Consider the following 24,156-nt stretch of genomic DNA (forward strand, 5'->3'; position numbering starts at 1 on the left):
CTTGCAATTACAAGACATATGGACGCTCTGCTCAAGCAATAGAGACATTTTCCATTTCTCAACATATGTGGAGCCACCTCATTTATCAACGAGAAGCTGATGCTGTGAAGCCAGCTGAGATCCCTGCAAACCAATAATAGAAATTAGAAAGCCATATGGCTTTTTTTTTGGGGTCAATTAACCTAAAAACAGTTCATATAGCCCATTATATTGTTTCTTTTGTATTTCTGTACAAGGCCATCATAAAAGTATGGTAAATGTTATCTCTGATGAGGAGGTTATGCCTACATCAGTGTAATAAAAAGAAAAGAAATTTAAGAAAAATTCCAAGGTTCTCTTTTTTCTCTACTCAAATAAGATAGGACTAAGGCTGAAGAATCAAAGGACAGTCTTCATATGGAAACTATTACGATTCAGTTTTCTAAAAGTAGACCGTCTGTTTACTTTAATTCCAAGTTAATGTGATATATATTTAGTGTAAAGGGCAGGGTTAGTGTATACTTAAGGTTTGGATAGCTTGTGCAGCTTTTAGCGGCTCCCCTTTCTGTAATTAAAGCTTTCACTGTGTTAAGAGCTTGTGGGTGTGTGAATGTGGGTATGGGATATTTTCTGTGATACATGCTGGATACTTATGTGCTTTTGTGTCACAGTATGGTCAATGCTCGAGTCTAGTGAGTATAATCTGAAACGCATTAACTTTATGTTAGCTTTCACAAGATAGTCTGTTGGATGCATTTGTAAAATGGGCTAATAGGTTATTTTACTGCTTTAGCATGTGTACCTTTTCATGGGCCCTTGGTCGGGTGAGCTGTAACCATGTCATTAAGTGTGCTGCCTGGAGCCCGTAGCAGTGTATATATACTCTGTCCTCTGCAGGGACGGGCATCCCCATCAGGGTCTGCTTGTACCAACCCTCCATATGGTGGCTCGTCATTAGTTTTCTTTTGCCCTGGCGCCTGGGAGGTTCATCAAACCCTGGAGTCCAATCTCTCCACAGCCCGATTTCTACTCTACTGTGACATTTCTCTCTCTGGCCAATCGTATAAGTCACACGTGGCTTCACCGCATGAAAGAACAGCAGCAGCCTCAAGCAGATGTTGCTTTGCCGAATACCCATAAAGTGGAAAACTGGGTCTCAAGAACAGTGTCTGAGTTATTGTTAAAAAGTTCATTATATCTTTGAAGGGGAGATGTGGCTTTGAGGCTATGAGTAAAATTCTTTGTGTTGGATAAAAATACATTCGATTATGTTTTTCATCTCCAACAATTTTGAGATTATGTGGCTTAACAGTGATTTGAGATATGAATGATAAAAGCAGGTCTCCTGTAGCTGTCCTTTTTACTCCAGGGTAGTCCACTTTGGTACAAAGATAGAGTTCTCTTGAGTGGGAAAAAGAATAACTTGAGCAATCACTGAATAGCATAGCATGGGATAATAGCAATTGAACAGCACAATCAAGAAAACAAAATATTATTTTGAGTGGGGTTTGTAATACGCAAGATAAGGAAAAGCAAAGTTATTTTTGTCCACTTTTATTCCGTAATATGACCAATATTTTTCATATTCAAGTGTGTATGAAAAAAAGTCACTGGTTTCTTAAAAAGCTAAATACAATAAGCATTGGATCAAGGCACATACAAGACTGGCCAAAGGGCATACAATGCACTTTGGTTTTCAATTGTTAAGAACAGTTAACTTCAAATTGTGGAAACATAAAAGTGTGTTCATTTGGAAATAATACAAAATAATACTCATAATAAGGAGTTGCTGCCACTGTGGTAATTCTAATAAAAGCCAACATGTTTTGTCTTTTTGGCCGGGTGAAAAGAATGACGTATGGTACATGGTACTAAAGAATGCCGCCATTGTCGTTTGGCCATTGTTGGCTTGTACAAATAGAGATAGTGGGGGGTCCTCTGTGTCAGCCTGTCCAGTCTACTTGTTTTGAGGAGCAGAGAGCCCCTTAAGGTTGGTGTGCTTTATCTGCCCTGTGCTGTGGCCTACAATCCTATCAGAAACACTGGAACCCTGCTCAGGTTGCTTTAATGTGTTTCTTCTTCTTGCAAACAGAAAAAAAAAAATCACACACTGAACAAATCAGAGAAATAAAGCATGGCACCTCATCTTTAGTTATTTGTACTCCATACCAGGTGAATACTAGAGCAGGACTCTTGGTCCGTAGTATGTGGAGACAGCTACTGACTGCTCATTCTTTTAGAGGGCAACATGCCTGCTTTGCGAATTAGTTGATCAGCTGTGCCTTAGTTTATGTCATGTCATTTTTTTGCCTTTTTGTTTTTCAGACAGCCACAAAGTTAAAAGAATGACCTGTGCTTATACTACAAGGTTTTCTAAGGTCTGATTGTTCAACACAGCAATGAAAACCCACTTTCACAGTTGACAAGTCATCATATCTCAGTAGAACACAGAGTTTCTTTTAGTTGGTCGATAACCTTAAGCAAAGGAAATACAGTACAAATTACTACAAATCCCTAAAATATAGAATTGCAGTTAGTTACAATACCCACTGATGGTTCAGTGATGGCCTGCAACTGGAACGTCCTCCGTCTTCATAAAATGTCCTTAAATATAAATTATATGGCAAATGTACAGAACATTGCTTCCTTAGTCTTATAGATCCAGTGTTTTGTAAAAGTCTTGCCACTCTGTTAAAGTCGCGCACTCATCATGAATGGCCATGCGCAATATCATGAATGGGAATGGTCTGAATCTGGTATTCCACTGTCTCTGTAGCTCCTGTTGTTAATACTGTTCTCGCTATGTGGGCTTTTGTATAAACTCAGGCCATTAGGTGGGAAAATTGTGTGTATCACAAACTCCTCCTTGGACACAGGCAGGTGATTTATAGGTATCATTTGAAAAGAAGTCTCTCGTATTTCTAGGATGGAGTTGTCCTTCTTAGTGCCAGCCTCAGCATAGTCATCCTTTCTCCGACGGCCTTTGTTGTAGGTGCAGTTCCTGGAAAAAAGTGAACCATTCCTGTGGACATACCAGCACACCAGTGCCAACATGATTATTGCCAAAAGAGCCACAGCCCCTCCAATGATAGCAGCCAAAGGCAGACTGGAATTTTTGTAAGGCTCTTTCTCCTGCTCTCTGTTTAAAGTTGTGGTCGGGTTGTATGATTTGTGAGAGCCAGTCTCTGTCTCTATGCAAACAGGGGTCTCGTCTGACAGGTAAATGTTGCTGGTCTCCATGGGAACCATGCATATCCTATAGGAAGACTCTGGCTCCAGCGCAGTGAGCAGGTACTCCCTCCTCTCCCCTTGCACAATGGTCTCAGTGATGGAGCCAAAGGCAGGGCTGTGTCCCAGCTTTAGCCAGCTGAGCCGTAGGGCAGTCATGGGCTGTGACACCCTCCATGATATGTGTATTGTATCTGCAGTACTTGACTTCACACTTATGGTGATGATTTTTCTGCCTGAAGAGGTGGTAGTGCTGTGGTAATTCTTACCAAAGTCAGGCCCTTTTACTGCAGGTCTTTTAGTCACAAATAAGGGCCACTGGGGCTGTGATGGGCGCAAAGTGTTGGAGACTGTGCTTGTCTCATACGTGGGGATGAGTTCTGAATCTGTGCAGTCAAACATGTCTGTAGTTAGATCTTTAATTGCCATGCCTTTGACCTTATCAGGACCCTGGCACATGAAGCCACGCACATTCACCTTAGACGGCAACGACCGCAGCCAATCGCGCACCCATTTCATCCTGCAAGTACATTGCCAGGGGTTGTTGCGTAGCAGGAGCTGTGTGAGATTGTCCAGATCTTCAAACACACCCTGAGGGAGGCTGCTCAGGTTGTTGCCGGACAGGTCCAACCGATACAGTTGCCTAAGGAAGGCAAAAGCCCCAGGTGGGACCCGATTAATGTGATTATCTTGAAGCTGCAGCTTCTCCAAACTGGTGCCTGGCAAGTTGGCTGGCGGTGATGTCAAGGAGTTTCTCACTAGCGAGAGCTCAGTCAGGTTGATCAGGTTGATGAAAGCCATCTCCCCAATCCCTCGGTTGTTGAGCAGGTTACCATCCAGAACTAGTCGCTTCAGGTTGATGAGATCTTGCAGAGACTGCTCTGAGATGGAGGAGATGCGGTTGTCATCAAAGCGCAGCTCCTCAATGCTCATGGGTAGGCCTGAAGGGATGGTACTTAGGTGGTTTCTGGAGAGAAAAAGCAGTCTAAGGTGATTGCTGTCCCTGAAGGCCCCCTCCTCTATGCTGACTGCTGATACAGAGTTATCATCCAGGTGCAGTTCTTCAATGTAGGGAATTTGAGCTAGAGAGGAATGGGTAATCATCCGAATGTTGTTCTCCTGAAGGTGGAGCTCTTTTAGCCCGAGAGGAAGGTTAGTAGGGAACTCATCCAGATTGTTGCAGTAAAGGTAGATCTTCTCCACGTTTATGAGCCTGCGTAGCTCTGTAGGAATGCCCGAACTCTTGATGCGATTGTTTTGCAGAAAGAGCACTGTAGCATCCAGGGGTAGACCAGTAGGGATGGAAGTCAGGCCACGGTCATTACAGTAGATGAAGGTCCCATCACAGCGGCAGGCTGAGGGACATGAGGCGGAGGTCACCAGGGGGTTAGCAAGACCCAGCAGCAGCCCGATCTTGATGAGGAAGAGGATAAAGGCCTTGCATTGACGCACCATCTTGAAGCTGTGTTGCCTGGCAGTCTAATCACTCAAGAGCCCCTGGGGAGAAGACACAAGGGTACATTTAATGCACAAGGCCTTTAAAGGAGAGCCAAATTCCTGTTCTCATAATTGCTGGGTGTTTGAAATGCTGCCTGCAGCACTTTCTAGATTAAACAACTGCTGAAAGAATCAGTTTGAATTCTTCCTATTAAATTGATATGAATTGATCATTAGGATTGCCAGACAGTGAAAATAGAGTGAAACTTTTTTTTAAAGCTTTACATCATCTACAGATTTCCGAGGATTCAAAGTTCAAAAGTAACCTGCATTGCAAATAGAAAAGCTTTTTGTTTTCTTCTGAGAAATGTTTCAACTTGTGAACTCTGAATTGAATCTCTGTGCCTCAGCTTTTTGGCCTTGACTTTTGAAATGTAATAGCATTCCCTAGTTGTTTTACACGTTTCTGTGTCTCAAGGCTGCCTTTCATCTCTACAGACCACGAGGGTGAACAAAGTCTGGCTTTGTTGATGAACTGTTGTGGAACCAAACTACTCTTAAGTCGTGTTAGATCATTACCCATGGCTTTCATGATTCAAATTCTGGGGTTTAACTGGTCTTTTACATGGTAGGGAAAAAATATCTCCTCATAGAAAAGAGGTTTAGCACTTTTTTGAAACTTCTGAGTTTTCAGAGTTTGCAAGATTAATTTAATGAGTGTAATTTGTCCTTGCACAGTACTATGTTAATGATCTTTGCTCTAATTGTGGTATGTTAAATGTTTGAAAATATACATTTTAATTTAAAAAAAAAAAAAAATTACAGCTGCGATGAACAAACCTGTGGTGCAAAGCAGAAGATGCCAACTGGTTGTCGGTCTCTTTTTTCACTATCAATGCGTTGATACCTTTTAATTAGGCTAATACTGATTTATTGCTTTAATTATGCATTCCTGCCATGACCTCCCTTTCCTGCACGTCTCATTAGAAATTGTGGTCAGGTCAGTGAAGTGGAAAGAAGCAAAGCCATCCGTATTTGTCATACCTGATTTATACGATGTGGTAAATCCTTTCCAGCCACCAAAAATCCAATCAAGGTTTCCTCTTGAATTTTCTTTTATCCTTTCTGAAAGGAAAAGTTTGTCCGAGGGGTTTCTGGTGATATCCTGACCTGGTCAGTGTTTGCTGAGCTGATCCTTGTTTGGACGATGACCTCCTCTGTGTTGTCAGAGGCTCATGCTTTCAATGCCTTTACCATGGCAGATAAGCCTGTCGAAAAAGCATCCCCTCTCACTGACAAAGCATGTGCTCTCAGGTGATATTAAAAATCCTAATGGGTGTTGAAATTGTCGAGCTCAACAGCCATAACTGCAAATTAGATTTTTTGGGTGTTGTATAGTGATCCGTCTGCAGGACAGTGTGAGCTTAAGCAAAGGCTCCTTTCTGCAATCAGGCCCGACAGGCATGATGAGTTGACACAAAGCTGATCTGAGCCATGCCAATCCCCTGTGCCACAGGCTCAATCCAGGCCTGTTCACTTGTGTACTCCAGGTCTTCAGGTAACCCAGAATCCTCTGCTCCCTTGCCGAGCCTGTATATACATTAATCCAGGGCTCTTGTCCCTTTTTCTGAAGCAGATAACCAATGTTCTCCTTTCCTCTGAGGAGCAAAACAGGGCAAGGCGCTTATCCTCCTGGATGCAGCCTCCCTCATGCAATGGCAGCTTGACTCATAACTGTGGCCTCCTCACACCTGGGATGGTGCTCTGAAAAAAACAAACAAAAAAACAGAGACAAACAAGTTTAGTGCCCACATTCAATCATTATAGAATAAGGTTTAAGGCAATGAGAGGGCAATCTTTCAAGATTGATAAAGACATCAAAAGAAATCTTATTTAGTTTAGGAATGGGTTTGATAATGAACTCTGACATTCTTTACATTGTGAATTCTTATTTAGAAATACCCTTTCTTCTAGCCTATGATTTAGCCTGTTGACCTTTTACATCCCGTTACTCTAACAGGCCACATTTCTTTTCTATGGTGATAGAAGAAAGAATGTCCATGCATATGCAAAGACAACAGTGATGTAGACCCCAACACAATGGCTGAGGGTGGAGCCCCAAGGCCCTTCTCAGTCCAGTTCACTGCTCAGCTGAGCTTTTGGTGTTTTACAAGAGAACTATTCCTGTGATTAAAAGATGCAGTCTTTTCTAATTTAAAAACAAGACCAGTCCAGATTCCACATATGAGAGGAAAACCTGGTCCGGTCAGTGCTAAACTGACTCACATTGTTAAAAAAGCATACATGACAAATGAGGCCCATTTGAATTTCATATGAAGAAGAGGTTGGCCATTGCATCCATCCCTGTCACTCCCAGCTCCTCTCTGTGACCCCACAAACCCCACCTCTATGAATGCTGTTTCTGTTTGTAAAAATAGAATTTCCTTTGCAAAAGATAACATTCTGTTTCCTCTTTCGACACAATAGCTTTGTGTCCTTACATGTAACCATCCATGTGACCTGCCGGCAGCCACTGTTTGCTGTAAAACATGTAAAGGTAAATTGGGAACAAGGGGCCAGCCATTTAACAGTTGTAGCCCATGACAAGGAGAAGATTGGGGAATTGAGAGGCTTGTAACTCGATTACAACTCCTGAGATGCTGTCTAATAATAATGCCCCCCCTTCCTTCTGTTCCATCTAAACACGGCCCCTCAGCCCAGTATTACATTAGTAGTAGATTAGAGTCTGGGGAAAAAGCACCAGATGTGACCTCTACTAACTTCTGGAATAAAGGCGTCTGACAAGGGGGGAAAAAAAGGATGAAATTCAGTAATGGAGTTTTAGAAAATGGCGTGGTGATAGAGGGATATGTGGTGTCTGTCTGTTGGAATGAACTTTTAATGCAGCGCTTAGTCAAGCTATTTCAATTTTAAATAGCCCCTTTCACCTCATTTTGTAAAGTTCTCCATCTTCTGAATACTGTTAAGTATGTAGTCTTGATTTGAATCCTTGAATTCTTACCATCACATAAAGGAAAGTAATAGTCTCCGCATTTCTGTCTTATCAAGGAAACTCGGGGAGACCTATCCGCACTCGCTATAATTGGCTTTAAGGGTTTTGAGACAGAATGATTCTTTGCAGAAAAAGCCCGATATATGATATGGTGCAAATATTTTTAGCTAGTTTGTCTATTCTCTGGCCACTACATCTCTGTTACCTGGTGAGATAACAGACTCTGACTCAGTGTCCAGTAGAAGGGCCAGGGGACACTGTTATTCATTTATGAACACTGGTGCCAAAAAGAACAAAAACATTCTGGTGCATAAAGTATCATAGGCCTCAGTGTGATCTTATATTGTGGGTGATTTATCCAACGTCTGCTTTGACTCTCGCACATCTTGCATACTTTGCGAGGAGCACAGTCAGGCCTAGATGCTTGGCTGTATTTTTTCTCCTTTTCTTTTCACACTCATCGGATTTCAGGAGAGTGGCCCCTCTCTATTGTTCGCTACAAGGCAAGCATGTGGACCTTGTAGCCACAATAGAGAGGGTTTACGTATTAAAATGTTTTATTCGGGTATTTGAAAATTCCTTTAAATTTACACAGCCCATTTTGTAAGCCTTTCTATTGAATTTACGCAAATGTACGCACCCACACACATACACACACACTAGGTTCCTGTGCACACAATCATTTTGAGAGCAGTGGAGGCTGAGTTCAACATTTTTAGTGATGGATGTCTTTCTCCATCGTTCTAATAAGCTCTGCCGGCCGACAGGAGATTTCTCTAGCAGTCAAAGTGGCTTCTGCTTCATTTAATCCGAACTGGCAAAGTTAAATTGAGCATCCTGGTAAAATTGTGTGTGTGTGTGTACAGCGAGTTACCTTTCAGTGGAGAGCGTGGGAGGCTCGCACAAAGCTGGACACTGATAGCCATTGTGAGCTCAACACGCATAAATGCACATTAGTCTGCAATAACAGAGCACAAGACTTTGTGCCCCCAAGTCATACACTGCACAAGAAAGGCTTTGGAAAAACTCAAAGAGAAACAATTTCATGCCTGTCAAAACTATTGCAGATTATAATGACTCTTAGTTCCGTAAAATACAGAATAATATTACATAGGCTACATTTAGGGTGGAAAGATCTGTAGAAGTAGTAATGGCTGGCTGTTAAATTATTCATGAGCCCTGAAATTAATTTTGAACCACAGTAGAGCTCTCCATTGGGAAATCAATGTTGTTTGTATCTGCTCTTGATTATTCATTCTAATTCATAATATATTTTGAATTATGATTGATTGCACACAGTATCATTATTCTGGGTTATGTATTTTTTTTTTAGTTTTTGACTTAAAAATGTGTTTTCTTTGCGTCTTTGCTTGGTAAGTTGATAGGTTGGAAGCAAACACTTAAATAAGACTGGAATACATTAATTGTTTATGTATGATCATGCAAATAAATGTATTTATTTTGATGGACAGTTGAAGCTGACCTGATATGAGAGCCCATTTGTATTTTCTTGTATTTACATTTTTTGTTTAATGATTTTCTGCTTCTTTTTAGTTTTGTTTTTGTCAATTTTTGTGTGCGATTAAACCCTGTGTCTGCCATAGATTTACATATTAGTAAGTTGTACGTTAAGACACCAGGCAGCGGCCTGCTGTGGTGCAGAAACACAATGGAACATTCATGGTCACATCTGAATTCACAGGGACACAGAAGACGTTTCTGCTGAGGACTAAATGGGTGAAAATCTGTGATAGTTTCACAGATTTGGTATGTGGCCTCCTGGCGCTGTCTTTAGATGGGCTGAACAGATGATACGTTTGCTGGCCCATTAAGAGCAGAGAGAGGCCTGGGACACACGGGGGTCTCTCTTTTGTAACAGTCTGAAAGGAGAGATCTGTAGCAGCTGCAGTGGTTTTTCCCCACATGGGGGTGGTAGGCACTGCAAAATGAAATCCGTGTGTGTGTGTATGTGACAAGCAAACACCTAAACACTGTATACTCATGTTAAGATTCACACCGGAGCCCACATTAATGCAGGCCAGAAACCGATATACAATTCAGAGATCTGTTAACCTGACTACAGTTTCACCTGACTCGTATCGTTTGCTAAAGGTTTCTCCTCTAATATTTATGCTTTGCAGTCATAATTACAGCGTCACTTTTAGTATCCAATGTGAAACGACTTCTCTTTTGAAGCTCGGAATAGATGGTGAAAAAAGATACAGCTTAGTGGCTAAATAAATAATGAAAAGAACTGAATTAGGCCTCCTCGGACTAAAGTGTTTCATCTGAATTATGTCTTGGTAGTTATGAAAGTCTTAATACTTTTTTCCCCTAACACAGTCATCCATATTTGATGCATTAACTTTTTCTGGGGATAGCAGATTCTGTCTGTAGTGACCTGGTTAGTTGTTAATCTGCCATGTGAATTCCCTCTGAAAGCAACTGACTGGGGACTTTAGCCTGAGGCAATCATCACTGAAGACAATTGGGTCTGTCCTCATGTCTACCATGTTTAACAGGCTATTTATTTCTTTGTCCCTCAAACACACTGGACAACAAAGAACTACCATTGCATTGCTTGACAACTGAAGTCAAGTTTGCGCCCACTGTTAGTGATATACTGAAATCAGGCTGTAGCCTACATAGGACATCAGTCATTGTTTAAAGCCGGGATGACCTTATCTTCTCATGAAGATAAAAGGATTGGATTAACAACTGGCCTTGTCCTGATGCTGCCAATAAGACATCCAGCTTAAATAGCCACAGTGCGTGAGAACTGAGGGGCGCACACTTTTATTGCATTGATCTAATTGGATAAATATGAGGTTGTATGGAGGGAAGCGAGCTTTGATTCATTAGAGTCGTAGATTGACATTTGAATTGAGAATCTGCTGTCAGTCGGCCATATGAGCAGACGGTATAATCTTACAGTGAATTGCGTTTATTTATATCTGGAGGCTTATTAATACGACAGTCTTATCAGAGCTGCAACTTGCACGTAAATGTCAGATATTTGTTTTGAGGCGTTGTTAATGTAACGTTGCGTTGTCTGCGTTAAATGAGCCGCTGCTTATGTGCGAACTGGTGCGTGTCAAACTTGAATGGATTTTTATTTCTGTGCGTTTTCAGGGGACTGCGCCCTAAAGCGGGAGAAGGGGAGTCCGTATTATCTGCAGACAAGCTTCCAGTAACACAGAGTAAAAAATAAAAATGAAATAAAAAATTCAATGGAGTAGGATATGAATAGGAGCCGGTCCGAGTCGTCCAGACAGTGACGCCGGAGACGCATTTAGCGGAGTTTCTCCAGCTGCCCCCTTCATGTCCAACTCCGCGGGGTCTGCGCTGCAATTTCAGCTGCACTCCGGGGTGTCCTCTCGGGCTGCGACACCGAGGCTAAACCACACAGCCCCCCGATAATCCTATCAAGTTTGCGTATTCGCCCCTGATTATTTCCCCCACTTCTTTCACAGCTGAAATAAGGGACGGAAAAGGTTTTTTACACGTCCCTGTTGCTCTCTCCTCACATGTTTTGACCAGTGTGCTGAGGCGGAGTGTGAATGTGATCGAGAAGCAAATTCAGCGTGTCGCAACGAGAAATTCATCTCTACAGGCGGAGTGGGGGGGAGAAAAAAAGAGAGAAAACAGAGATGTGGTGTTTGTGGTCTCTGTTGGATGCATGCAGAATAAAGAGGGACGCAGCGCAGGATCGAAGCAGCAAGTTTGCAGGCATGAGAGGGGCTTGAGCTGACGAGAGAGATGAGCAGATGTCTGATTTGTACCTGTCAGACTGAGCACATTGACTGGCAGTGCGTGAACTAATAGAAGAGCATAAATTGGTTGTTTGGGGGAAAAAATGCAGGCACGAATTTGTGTTTTAGAAGAAATCGCTTGAAGCGTTTGTGAGACAACCACATCAGAGAGAAACGCAATATATTTTCGCCAGAGCCGAGTATTAAAAAAATAAATAAAAAAAGCCTATATGAAGAGAAAAAAAGAGGGCAACTTATTAGATACAAGCAACTCCTGAGGATTCCGCATGACTTTGAATTCCTTTTGCCAGAAAGAAGATCCAAAAAAGATGAAAAGGATGCATTCCCAACAGGACTGTACCAGCAAAAAACACACTTACCTCTACAATCAACCAAAAAAATGGAAAGTAACAGGTATCCTCTTAAAATTGGGGTTCACAACGGGGGAAAAAAAACAATAATCCAATCCAGGATATGAGGATTTTAAATTCAGATCCAAAAAAAAAAAAAAAAAAGAAACCCTCCTCTCACTCTCAAGGCTGGAGCTACTTGGAGTTTATCTGTAGCAGGACTGCTATGTTTACTGGTGCCCCCACACACACATACACATCTGTAGGCTGTGCAAGGAAATGGGTGCACGTAGATCTCAATACTAATGTGGAGTTGTGTTTGCCTCTAGCTTCAGTAGAGCACTGATGTCATCTGGAGGAGTGGCCTCTCTCCCCCTCTCTCTCTCACTCTCTCTCTCCCTCTCTCTCTCGGTTTGGGATATGCATATGAAAGATGCAGTGTTGGATGGATACACTAGGGGGAGTGGAGGAAAGGAGAAAGGCACTCACATCCTTGTCAGATGTGTGCACTTAAGAGGAGCGAGTCGTCACTGGTTGGAAAGCAATGCTCACTGGCAGAAAAAGAGAGGAAGAGGGGAAAAATAAGGAAGTGTGTGTGTGTGTGTGTGTGTGTGTGTGTGTGTGTGTGTGAGAATAAGAGATACACTGAGTCTTTTACTTGCAATGGTTTGTTTTAGGTGTGGATTTGTTAGCTGTATTTAAATTTTTCATTTGCATATTTGTTTGAGATGTGTCAGGATAATTTATCATCGGGTTTTTGGCATTGTGGGCTTCGTTAGCGATGTTGTGATTTGTCAGTCCTCTCTGTTGCAGGTGTTCCTTTTTGTCTAGACGGTGTAAATGTTTTTTCGATCTCTGAAAGAGAGATAAATGTTTTATGATTGTAAAACCAAAGTATTGCATCCAAGCAAATGTAAGCATTGTAATCTAAACATCTAAAGTGCCAATGAAAACATTGTGGTTTGCTATGCGTCAAGCATGATCGGCTTTTAAACTAAATAAAACCTTGACAGGTAATGAATATTTGATGATCTTGTCACAGTGAACCACAATAATTTATAGCAAGAATTTAGAATTGTGTTTATTCATAATACGTGTGTGTGTGTGTGTGTGTGTGTGTGTGTGTGTGTGTGTGTGTGTGTGTGTGTGTGTGTGTGTGTGTGTGTGTGTGTGTGTGTGTGTGTGTGTGTGTGTGTGTGTGTGTGTGTGTGTGTGTGTGTGTGTAGCTGCATATGTCATACATACATGTGCTGATACAGGACATGTGAGTCGCTCTGACATACCTGAACTATTCTGACTTCTGCCCCTCCTTTTTTTCTGTTTGACCCTCTGTGGTTTCATGTTTAAATGAAGCCAAACTGTGGCTCTGCTCCTTTCTATGCCCAAAGCAGCAGTGAGTCGCCCTGTTAGTCAAAGGGCTGTACGGCAGAGCTGACCCCGCAAACACTCTCCCCTGCCCTACGTCATCTCCAGTGTCTCCCCCTCCGGCTACCTGACAAAGCAGACACCACAACCGGGTGCACTGAGCTGCAATGGAGCAGCTCTGCTCATCTGTTGTTGAATATCAGCTTCCTGTCAATGCCACTGGCTCAACGATTAGATCTGTGTGACGTATGCGGCTGGCTGTGTAATGTGGAGACTCCACTCCTGCATGTCAATCACTAAATAATACTTTTTTGTTAATTACCTCAAGCCTTTTATGATATTCCGGTGAGAATGCCTGAAGGGTCTGCATTCATTTTCAGTAAACAAACAGATTTGTTAGAGATGTGTTATTCACTCTTTCTGGGGATACTAAAATATGTTGCTGAAATTTATCATGCTCTCTGTTTGTCAAGAGAGAGAAGTGTAGTGATTAATGACCATTAGAGAAGCACAAGATAAACTTTCATCAGTAAACCCAATAATATTTTACCTGCAACCGGTGAATGCAAAAGCCAGACTTTGCAATATTCTGCAAATGATCCCAGGTTACACAAAGTGATGCAATTTAACATCCTTAAAAAACTTTCCCACTTGAGAGAAGGTGTTTTCATTAAAGTGCACTGTCTATGTAGTAGAAAGTAGAAATATTTCAAGATTGGTGCTACACAACCCGAGAAAACAGAGTGTGGTAATCCCTTTTGCTCAAAATAACCAGAATACACTGCACTGCAGTGGACCAATAAACACTTCAGCTATTGGGCAATGTACTGCGACTTTGGCAGTTCTTGTCTTGGTTTTGGCTTAACCGTTTTAAAAAAGGAATCAATATGGCGGTTGGCTGGTAACAAAGTATCTCATATTAAAGCTAAAAAGTACATCAAAGTATGTCTCTGAAAACAGTTTAAGTGAGTAATATGCAATATTAGACTCTTGGTTAACTCTTGGTTGACCAGAACTGCCTAGTTTGACAGTTTGATCTGTATTCCTTTAGTGTGTACGAAACTCCCAATTCCCAGTCACAGATTTTCCCTATCACAGCTGAATGGTACACTAAAATGTGTTGGTGAGAACATTTCAGGTGAGAAATAGCTAATGCAGTGACAGAATCTTGGTTCATATTTGATGAAAACTGCCTAGTTTGACAGTTTGATCTGAGTTTGGTGAGACGCCCAGAGAGAGTGACAGAGGAAGTGGCTCTATCTTTCGTTCCAACAGTTGTGTCCGGAAGTACAATCTGTAGTACAATCAGAAGTCCGCCAAAATGACGCAAAATGCAGTATGCAGCAGACTTTTGCCGGTAAATTAGCTGGAAGCTCTGGGTTCCTCTTTAAAGAAAATGCTGTTCATGGATTGACCTCCTGACATCCAACCAACAGCAGCTCATTTAATATCCCCATTTACACTCCATTTCTGTTCTTGTACTCTGTTCTCCCATTGTCTGCTCATGAGCTGATATGGACCTCTACTCCTAGCAATTGTTATTGCCTCATTAGGATGGTGCACACAACACAAGAGCGACTGTCTAAGTGTCTGACCACTGCTGACATCTCATGCCCAGTTATTTTGCCAGGACGGAACGTGTTCCAACTCCGGCCTCAACACATCGACACACGGTTAAACCATGATTGCCATCTTAACTGGAGTGCCTAATTGAGCAGACACTTAAGCCTGGAGCATCTGCCAAACCTACTTAGACCTCTAGTGGAGTTTTTCAGATGTGTTTGCTTTCCAGCGAAAGTGGCTCTCACTTTTGTTTGAAACACAATGGGATTTCTGGACAAATATGAATTGTCTGCCTGTATGCTGTTCATTTGGAGGCAAATCAGTGCAAAATTAATGCTCAACTCTGCCGTAAAAGTTTCTACAGAGGCTTCATGTTTTGCTGCTTTGTTAATGAGCTTAACTATCTTATCATATTAGTCCAGGTGAGAGGTGAGAAAAGGTCAGTCTCGGACATCCTGACTTGATCCATGTCTTCCCTCCAGGGGGACAGAGGAGAGAAACCTGTGCCTGACCTCACTCTGGCTTCCTCTCCTAAATCAACTGCAGACACATCTGTCAGCGGCTGTTGATTGACCCTCTCTCAGACGTACAAAGAGCCCCACTGGAGGACGAGGGTGTTGGGTTACTGTTATCTCAAGACCAGGGAAAATCTGTTGCCCTGTTTGTCTTTTGTTCAAGAGGTTGGGTGTCCTTCTTTCCCAAAGATGCACTCCAGGCTGTCTGGCCAATTTGCCTAGACAACAGACAGGTGGTTTCCTACTCTGTCTGTGATTTCAAAGATGGCTAAATATATTAAGCCACTTGATTTTGTTAAGCGGTGGCTAAAGTGCCTTTTGGCTCTGGTGGCAAAAAAAACAACTGTTAAGTGTGCACTTGTTTTATATCAGACCGTACTGAGCACAGTTTTTGTCTGTCATGACAGACATTCGACCAGATAATTGATTTGCTTCTTTTTTTTGCTCTGCTGGTCAATAGATGGAGCTTGCAGTTGGCAGGCTGTGGTGCCCTACTTTATGGACTATATCCCAAAAACAGACGAACCCAGTCTGATTGGAGCTAGGTTTTCTGGATATTATTTTATCTCCCTCGATTTTCAGTTTATCTGTCACTTAAGCTTAGTCTGTGTTCACTGAAAAGCTTGTGTGAAATACAATAGGCCCCAGAACTGCTCAGGGGCTCGCAGGGGAAAAATGGAGACTGATTTCCCCGCATGTTTCCTTCCTTTCTCTGACTGGAATTCATTATTGATAAACTTTCTGTGTTCTTAACCAATGCCAAATAAAGGGGAACATGTAAAAGGCTGCTGCCAAAATCCCCCGCTTTGTTTTTCATTTACCTTCTGCTATATTTGCATATTCATCCTTCTACAGGCAATCAGCAGCGATCTTTGCTGTGGGCCTTTCATCTCCGCTCTGCCATCCTGACAGGCAGCTTTTCAGTATCACAACAGTTTAACGAGGATTTGTGGATGAGAGGTGCTGTTGGTTATACTAGGGTATTCACATTTTTGATTTGCGAAGGGTGTAATGTGTGTGACAGGGATAGAAAGAGGGTTTATGGAAAAAAATATAAATCAGTGAATGGATAAATATGTAGACAGATGTTGGATTTCATTAGTGTGGCTGTGTATAGATGTAAATGTAGTCATAGTGGTATTGCTTAAAATGGGTGACAAGAGAAAGCTTTGAGTGATGGAGCTTATTGGATCTTTATGCATATGAATGCAGATGTCAGTTACATGAAGCAGGGCCTTACTGCAACCATGATTGCTAGTCGGCTGTTAAGTAAGGTACTAGTCCTTTTTGATGCAGATCCCAGATGTTGAGGGATGGGTCGACCCATTCATTTCTTGGGACCAGGATGCAGCCCAGAGAAAGAAAAGAGCGAACAACAACAGAGACCAAAGGGGCCGACATCCTGCTGCTCAGGCAAGTCCAGGGGCTTCGGTCAGTAGTCATTTAGGCCTTGTGTTTGTGGAAGAATGACAAGCCATGCAAATAGCTCCGTCGGCTGTTTTTCCCCTCGTCTTTTGTTTTCTTTGCTTGTTTGTGGTCGCTGTTGTGTTGTCTGTAGAGACAGAGGAACTCGGGGATGAGCGGGTTCTGTAAAAAAGGTAAAGGGGGGTAGGAGCTGACTTGTCAACCTTAGGACCTCCCATAGGTTAATGACCCCAAACACAATGCTCTGTGATCAGATTAGATAGCGCACCCCCCTCACCCTGCTGCACTAATCAGCACAATAAAGAAGATAAAAGATGGAATTACCATACAGTGTTTTCACAGTTCAGCATACATCTCTAATGTAGCTAATTGAAGCCCTTCTCTCTTGCTTGTAACCGGTTTACTACTCCTGCACTAAATCTGTAATTAGCCAACCTAGCATCGTTTCTCCAGCCTTAGTTAAATGGTAGCATTTATCTTTACAATGCACTCTATATGCTTGTGTAAGTGCTGACAGAACCTTGAAAACAAACAGGCAGCTTTGTGATTCCTAAACTCAGCTTCATGTTTCTTCAGTATATGGGTGAATTTAGTGCTTTAGTCCTTTTGAGAATAGGAGTTTGAGTGTCTTCTGAAAGGGTCACACAGGGTTTAGAGCTGTACTGAGGGGAAGTCAGGGTTAATGTTATCTTATGAAACAAACCAAGTCTTTGTTGCTTCAGATAAGATAAGAAAGATTGCATGAGACCTCAAGGTCCGTAATGGCCCTGTTGATTGAAACACAAACAGGAAGTACAGTTCTCTGGCAACAGTATTTTGGGTAAAGGGAAGGGGGAGTACTGAAGTCTCGTCACACAGAGCTGCCATCATCGTGATCAAAGTGTTCACTTATCTGTGCCAAACACAGGTTCTGACTTTGTTTTCTCTATGATCCGTATAACTTTGTTTACTCTCATGAGTCATATCTAAAAATTACCCTTTTTTTTGTTTGTTTTTAATGATTTCTCAACTCTTTGTTTTTCTCCCACTGCTGAACACAATGGTAGGAAGGCAGAAAGAGATTTTTTTTTATATATGTTCTTGGTGTGTTTTTTAGAGCAAACTTGCTAACATCAGTGCTCTCAACTCTAAACTGATGCGTCAATCATTTGCTTAAAATACATCTTCATTATCCGGCTCCACTCTCGTATGTGGTTGTCTAGAGCGATATGATTCAGTTTGTGTCATTATGTTGTTATCTGTTGATTCTTGGTAAAGTTCTGTTGACATTTTGTCATTGTGGTGGTGGGAGGCTTCTTCAGTTTAAGGTATTGTGAATACCTGAGGAACTGGAGCCACTTAATTGGCATTAAACTCCACCTGAAGGTGTTTTCAGGTAACACCTCCTACCAGCCCAACAACAGGGAGGCGTCTACACCTCCACGTCTGGCACCAGTTCCTCGGCACTCATCCTGAGTGCCTCGAATATCGGATGTCTTATTCCTCTGCAGCCAGGAGCCACATTCAAAGGAAGCCTATAGAAAGTGATGATGGGGGAATAAAAGGGCCGGTTGAGTCAAGGGGACGTTTATGACTTTTCCTGAAAGAAGCGCCCACCCCCCGATTAGCGCAAGAGTGTTAGGTGCTTGTGGTGGAGTTGTGAATGACACGTTTTGGGTAAAACTGGGAGTAATTGGAGTAGACCCTCTTTATCCCACTCTGTTGCTGGGGTGTTTCTGAGGTTAACCATCTGCAGGAAGAGGTAAATGTGTGTGGCGGTGTATATTACATTGGTGGTGATGGTGACACGGGGTGGGAGGATTTCAGTGTGGTTGACTGGGGGTTTTTATGTTAATCTTGGACATTGACATGCTCTTCATCTACAACCCTGATTCCAAAAAGTTTGAACTTTTTGGATGTAAGTTTAACTTGAATAACTGAATGCAATCCTTTGCGAACAAACTGTTTACAGACAACGGTTTTGCAAAGTGTTCCTGTACCCATGTAGTAATGTCCTTTTATACAATCGCATGTTTCACAAAGTGGTGAACCTTGGCCCTTCCTTGCTTGAATTCAGTTTTATTTATATTTACACTTTGCCCCAACTTTTTTGCAACCAGGGTTGTACATGGCAAAAAAAATCTGTGAAACTTTTTTTTCTCAATATCATTAAAACCAAGCAAGAAACCAGAAACTTCTAATGTACTGCCATACAAATGGGTTAATTCAGAGTAAGATAAAATATAAATTGTCATTAGTTTACCTAATATTTCAGTTTTATTAAAAAAAGGTGACATGAAATGTGACAAAAGTACTTCCCCAGCTCCCTGTGAAAAAGTAAAACTCTATAAAAGCCTTTTTTTTAGAGGAGAAAAGTAAGGAAACCTTGGGAAAGGATCACACAATGTCTTACCTTGCTTCGGGGCTGATAGGTGCCTGTTGCACAGCATGACAAAAGGGAGACCAGTGATATAATTATACATACACAACAATAACTGTGCTTGTATAGACATGGTTATAATATTTTTCTACTTACATTATATAATTTAGCTCCAATCACGATTAAAAATGATCATTGTGAGTACAGGATCATGTTGAAATCTTTGTCTTTGAAGTCTGTTTGTGCTAACAGAGGGAAAGAAGTAGATTTTTCGGCGTATTTGAAGGTAAGGGCTCTGAGCCAAGGAGCATTGCTTTTCTTCTTACAAATCATTGCCTTAAAATATACCTTTCATGCTCCAATTTCCCAAATGAACAGTAAAGAAAAAGCTGTGACATTTCACAGGCCAGTAAGAACTCCGGTAAGCTGACCCATCAAAGACAACCAGTAAAAGGTAGAGGAAGTCAACCAGCAAATCATCGATAGAGGAGATGGGTAGATTTGTCGGGTAAATAGAAGTACTGCCATTATAACCAACATCAATCACACAGGCAATAACATAGAAGTGAAGTTATACACAGTGATGGGGGGAAAAACACTGGGGCAGGAGCTGCCAGACTTTGTCAGCCACTGATGCTGTGTCAGTGTTGGTGTGAAAATGGTTGCGATTTGAAATGGAAATGGTCCCTTTCTCTGGCTGGTGTTATTGGAGAACAGTCCTTGTGCTGAATGATTCGTAGCTTCTTGCATCAAGTTTCTGCATAACATTGCAATAGGCTCTCAAAAAGCCTTTTCCTCTCTGTAAAGGTCACTGTTAATGTGGAAAATGCCAGAATTTCCTATTCGGAAACATTCATCACTGTGACTGTATCATTCGCAAAAGCTATTCTTTCTATGGCCATTTAAGCAGTTTATGGAAGACATTTCCGGATCTTTTTCTTGACCATGTGTACTGCTTATAATGCATTTTTTTCACAGGTTAGGGTTCTGCACAAAATCTTTTATATTCTTTAATATACTGTAACTGATCATATGAACAGCTCTAAACATACAGTAGGTGTTTGTTGTATTCTCTGGCTGTGTTACAGCTTTTAACCTGCAATACAGATGCTAAACAATTATTTTTATCTACTGCAGTTCTCCAACTATGTTATCTTATTGTACTTGTTAACTGTTTTGCATTTAAGTCTCTGTACTTCTTCTGATCTTGTCTATAACTTTCTCTCTGCTGCTCCAGTGACCCAATTTCCCCACTGTGATCATTAAAATTTCATTATCATTATCATCATCAGCAGCGTTTCTCTTATTAATGCCTATCACCTGAGTGTCTGCCATGGGAAGCGTTGAATTTAAGTAGACATGTGCCCCTAATGAATTGCTTTACCACTGTTTCAGTGTTGCATTGCTAAGTTTTGAGCAGGAATTCCTTTGGATAGTTTGTAAAAGTTGAGCCAAAATTCTGCCAAATACATTAAAGTTCTATGTGCGCTGCAGCATCAGCCGCCCCCGGCTCTCTCAGGATAGGGAAACCCCAGAGGAGGCTCCATTTAACCCCAAAGGATTAGTGCTCATGCCTACTTTAGCATTGGTAAAAGGGAAAACGTCTCAGCACATTGAGTCAATAGGGACTCAGGCCCACTCTACTGGCTTCCCACACAAAAATGGACAAAGAAAAAAAAAAGTGGAGCTTCAGCTCCAACTTGAATAGGGCTTGATGTTTGCCCAGCGTGCTTTCCCATTTCCCCCTCTGCTGCCTTCACAGTACATTACTAAACCAAAAATTCGAGGCTGTAATCTCAACAACATAATCAAAGCGTGTACTCGGAGCTTGCCTTTTAATATTTTGACTGAATCTGTTAGTCCACCTAAAATGGAAGGAAGATTTCTAATTGGGTTGTTTTTCCATTCCAGCACAGTACGGAAATGGACATATTCTAGTTGTACTTGTTCAGTGGTGTGTTTGGACAGTGTTTATCCCCTGCCTTCTTTAATCCTGTATGCTGAGCTGACTCGCCTCTGCTTGGAAAAGAGCCTGCCAGTGTTTCTTTATGAGCTTATTTTTTGTCTCCTCTCTCCGTCTCATAATTTGCATTCTCCTCTTGCCTCTTAATACTGTATCATAGTCGTCCCTATGTATGGAGGTTAGCGGAGAGGTGCGGTGTGGAGAGAGAGTCCGGTGCTATGTCGGATGGCGTGGCCTCTCACAGGGGTCCTCGGCAGAGTCGAAGCTCTGTCTGTTGACTTTAGTTCTCCGTTGACATTCCCCTGTGTTTGTCTAGGCTTTCATCATGGCTCCGTTCAAACAAACGCCAGCAACTGATAAAACACATGCTCTCACTAACTCACAGTGAAGCGCACACACACAGACGCACACAGGGACACATGGACAGACTTCAGTTCGACTTCATAGCAACAGGTGATGCCCTAAAATGGAGTTGTAGCTATAGAAGCTGTATTGTGTGTTTCCAGGACAGTTCCTGTAAAAATGACAGTGGACTTTAAAGTCTGAGTGCATTAACAGCTGCTCATAATGTTGAATGATATCTATCTCCAGCAGCTTCTCCTGCTGCCAGATACAGTAGCTAGATGTTTCTTCTTGTTGAACTGATTCTGGCGAGTAGTGGAGTAAAATATCAGAGGACTGGTTATGTCTTTCATTCTCAAGGAGAAAAAGCAGCTGTGTTTTCACATATGGCCCTGTTACTCTGCCTTGTACATTTTTGTCTGTCTGAGCTGAAGAACTGGAGCCAACCAGCAGCAATTTATCTGCCACTCAAGCAGGAAGAGTGACTTCTCCTGGTGTGGATTGCCGCCTGTTCACTTGTGTGGATGGCTTCCCAGCCTGCCAAATTTCACGCCTGCTCCGGCGCCCCAGAGGTGCAGTAGGAGGAGCAGAGGAACGCAGGGTGTCTGGTTGGTAGCAGTAGTGGCTGAGAGTGATGTGGCAGCCCGCAGAAAGGGAGAGTGTTATCATCCCAATGTGGTTGCGACGTGGAGAAGTGAGGGTTTTCGGAAACCAGGTGCAAGCCACACCTGCGTGTGTTCCTTCCACCTCGCTTAATTAGAGTTCAGTATCCTCCTAATGAATTTTCTCGCTCTTGTCTCTTCTGTGTTTGTGTGTGTGCATGTACGTGTGGGTGGGAGCCGATGGGCTCAATTGGGAATTATCTACCATTCCCTGGAGAAAGCCTCGTTTTCCTCCTCTCTGTTTACACACAAGAGCCTGCTCACTTCAGAGTTTGACTCAACAGCTCATTTCAGATCTCCTGATCCATGGTTCAGATTGACTCTGTGTGAATGCGTCTGCTTGTTTCCTCTTGATCTTAATGTTTTTGTTAAAATGTCAATGTAATTTCAGACTATATTGAGATAGTAATTAAAGCTTGGCACAAGTGAGTTACAGTTGCTTCGGCAAAGTGCTTTCACTGTTGTTTGCTGTGCCAGCAGGAGTTTCTTTCTCCTGCTCAACTGCAAGTGCAGAGAAACAGTTTTTTTCTGTCACCAGATCTGTCAGCGGGTTGTCGGGGATCAGTCACGTCATTCATCAGATCTGAGGCTGAATGTGTCAGAAGTAATAGAAGTGTATTCATTTTTCTCCTTACTGTAGTGTAACAGCGCTCTGTATGACGTGCAGTCATCTGCTGGGTTATAATTGGGGCTAAGGCTGCTGAACCCCCTGTCTGCTCCTTCTGAATGCAGTGACATGGACTCCTCCACAGAGACTCAGTGTGTGATTTTTGTCATAGTCTGACAGGCATTTGAGGCTTCTCACATATCCAGCCGTCAGTTTACCTGAGCCCCTCTTTATGTCTGTTTTTGTCAGTGTGAGACTTGTGTATGACTGTGGGGATACAAGTGTCAAGCATCGGTTTATGCCACATACGGTGTGCTAGGTGCTGTGCTCATGATGTCAGTTAACTACAACAAAAGAAAAGTTTTTTTTCAGTGGTTCCCCAGCTCAAATTCAGTAGAAGCAACACAAGGTTATCAAATCAAAAAAAGTTTTTTCATTACTTTGATGCAACCAGTCTGCCCCTCAACCTTTTACCACAACCACGCACATCACATGGCCAGCTGACCTTGCACCCTCCATGTTTAACAAACTCTCTGCCTTTGTTCATTTAGCCATGTTCCCATGGTGACCGGGCTGAGTCACCTCAAACAGCATGGACATGAGGCCTCCGAGGGCCTAGCTGGTCTCACAGAAGTCAGTGGTTTCACAATAATCTTGGGACATGGAATGATCTTAATGTACTGAGGATGAAACACATCAAAGCCTTATAGCACAGTCAGTGTACCAAACACTCTTTGAGACATCCTTCTACTTTTGATTGCTGCCTAGAGAACAATATTATGGTCTGCTTTGTTGGGAGAGAAAGAATAGTGAAAGCCAGTTGTGTTTATGGTTTACTCACTGAGCAATTGCCAGGCTGTTTGCTTAGAAATGTGGCTACTTCTTTCTGAGCCAGGATTTCATTGGTTATTTGAATGGTGCCTCATGGAAATTTGAACAGGTCACACTATGAATTTAGAACCCCACTGGCTCATCTATGTACTCACTGCCAGTTGGCTCTTTCAGTTAGATTGAAACACACAGCAGCCCTTTTTGCACAAAGATCGTGCAATATCGCCGCAACAAAGTCCCTTCTCCACGGCGTCTTTGTGAATTTACATTGAACCGAGCAAAACCCAGTGTGTTATTTTAGTTGTATAACAATAACAATAATAATTTACTGTCCCTGTTATGTGGTGATTGATCTCATCCTTTGGTTGAAGGGTAAAGAGGTCCTGGTCCAAGAGTTGTCTCCCCATTTATCAGACATTTCTGGTTGCTGTCCTTCGTCTTTGAGTTACTGTAGCTGCTAACTGCTCCTAGGTAGGCTTGCGACTGGCAGCCAGTATTACTGGTTTTACACAGTGTTTGGGCATACACTATTTACATTACTTGCCCACTGTCCCCACCGTCCTTTTGCTTTGTTTTTATCAGTACTTAGGCATATTGGCGCTGCATTTTATAAACTGAAAGTGTCTGCTCTAAGCAGCAGCGGAGTCGCTGGAGTCACATTTCACTTTTACCTGACAAGCATAGGGAAAGTGAACTGACAAGATAATAGTGGACAATTTGTTTTTAAAGCGAAAAGCAAAAGCACCAATTTCACGCCTATTTGGA

At 42.2% G+C, this 24,156-nt stretch overlaps 2 protein-coding genes across 4 annotated transcripts in view; one reads left to right on the forward strand and one right to left on the reverse strand.

The window, feature by feature from the left end:
* The window catches only part of macrod2 (mono-ADP ribosylhydrolase 2), a 427,221-nt gene that overhangs the window by 74,563 nt on the left and 328,502 nt on the right, over positions 1-24,156 (forward strand). The window lies entirely within an intron of this gene.
* On the reverse strand, positions 1,518-12,072 carry flrt3 (fibronectin leucine rich transmembrane 3). Its single transcript, XM_084376182.1, has 3 exons — positions 11,790-12,072; positions 5,689-6,408; positions 1,518-4,704 (listed from the first exon to the last, which is right to left on the reverse strand). Exon 3 carries the CDS (start codon positions 4,660-4,662, stop codon positions 2,710-2,712), a length of 1,953 nt encoding a protein of 650 aa, XP_084232308.1. The 5' UTR covers positions 4,663-4,704; positions 5,689-6,408; positions 11,790-12,072; the 3' UTR covers positions 1,518-2,709.

This window comes from Pagrus pagrus (assembly GCF_965226575.1).
Source record: "Pagrus pagrus genome assembly, chromosome: 15".
In the NCBI taxonomy this organism is placed as follows: domain Eukaryota; kingdom Metazoa; phylum Chordata; class Actinopteri; order Spariformes; family Sparidae; genus Pagrus; species Pagrus pagrus.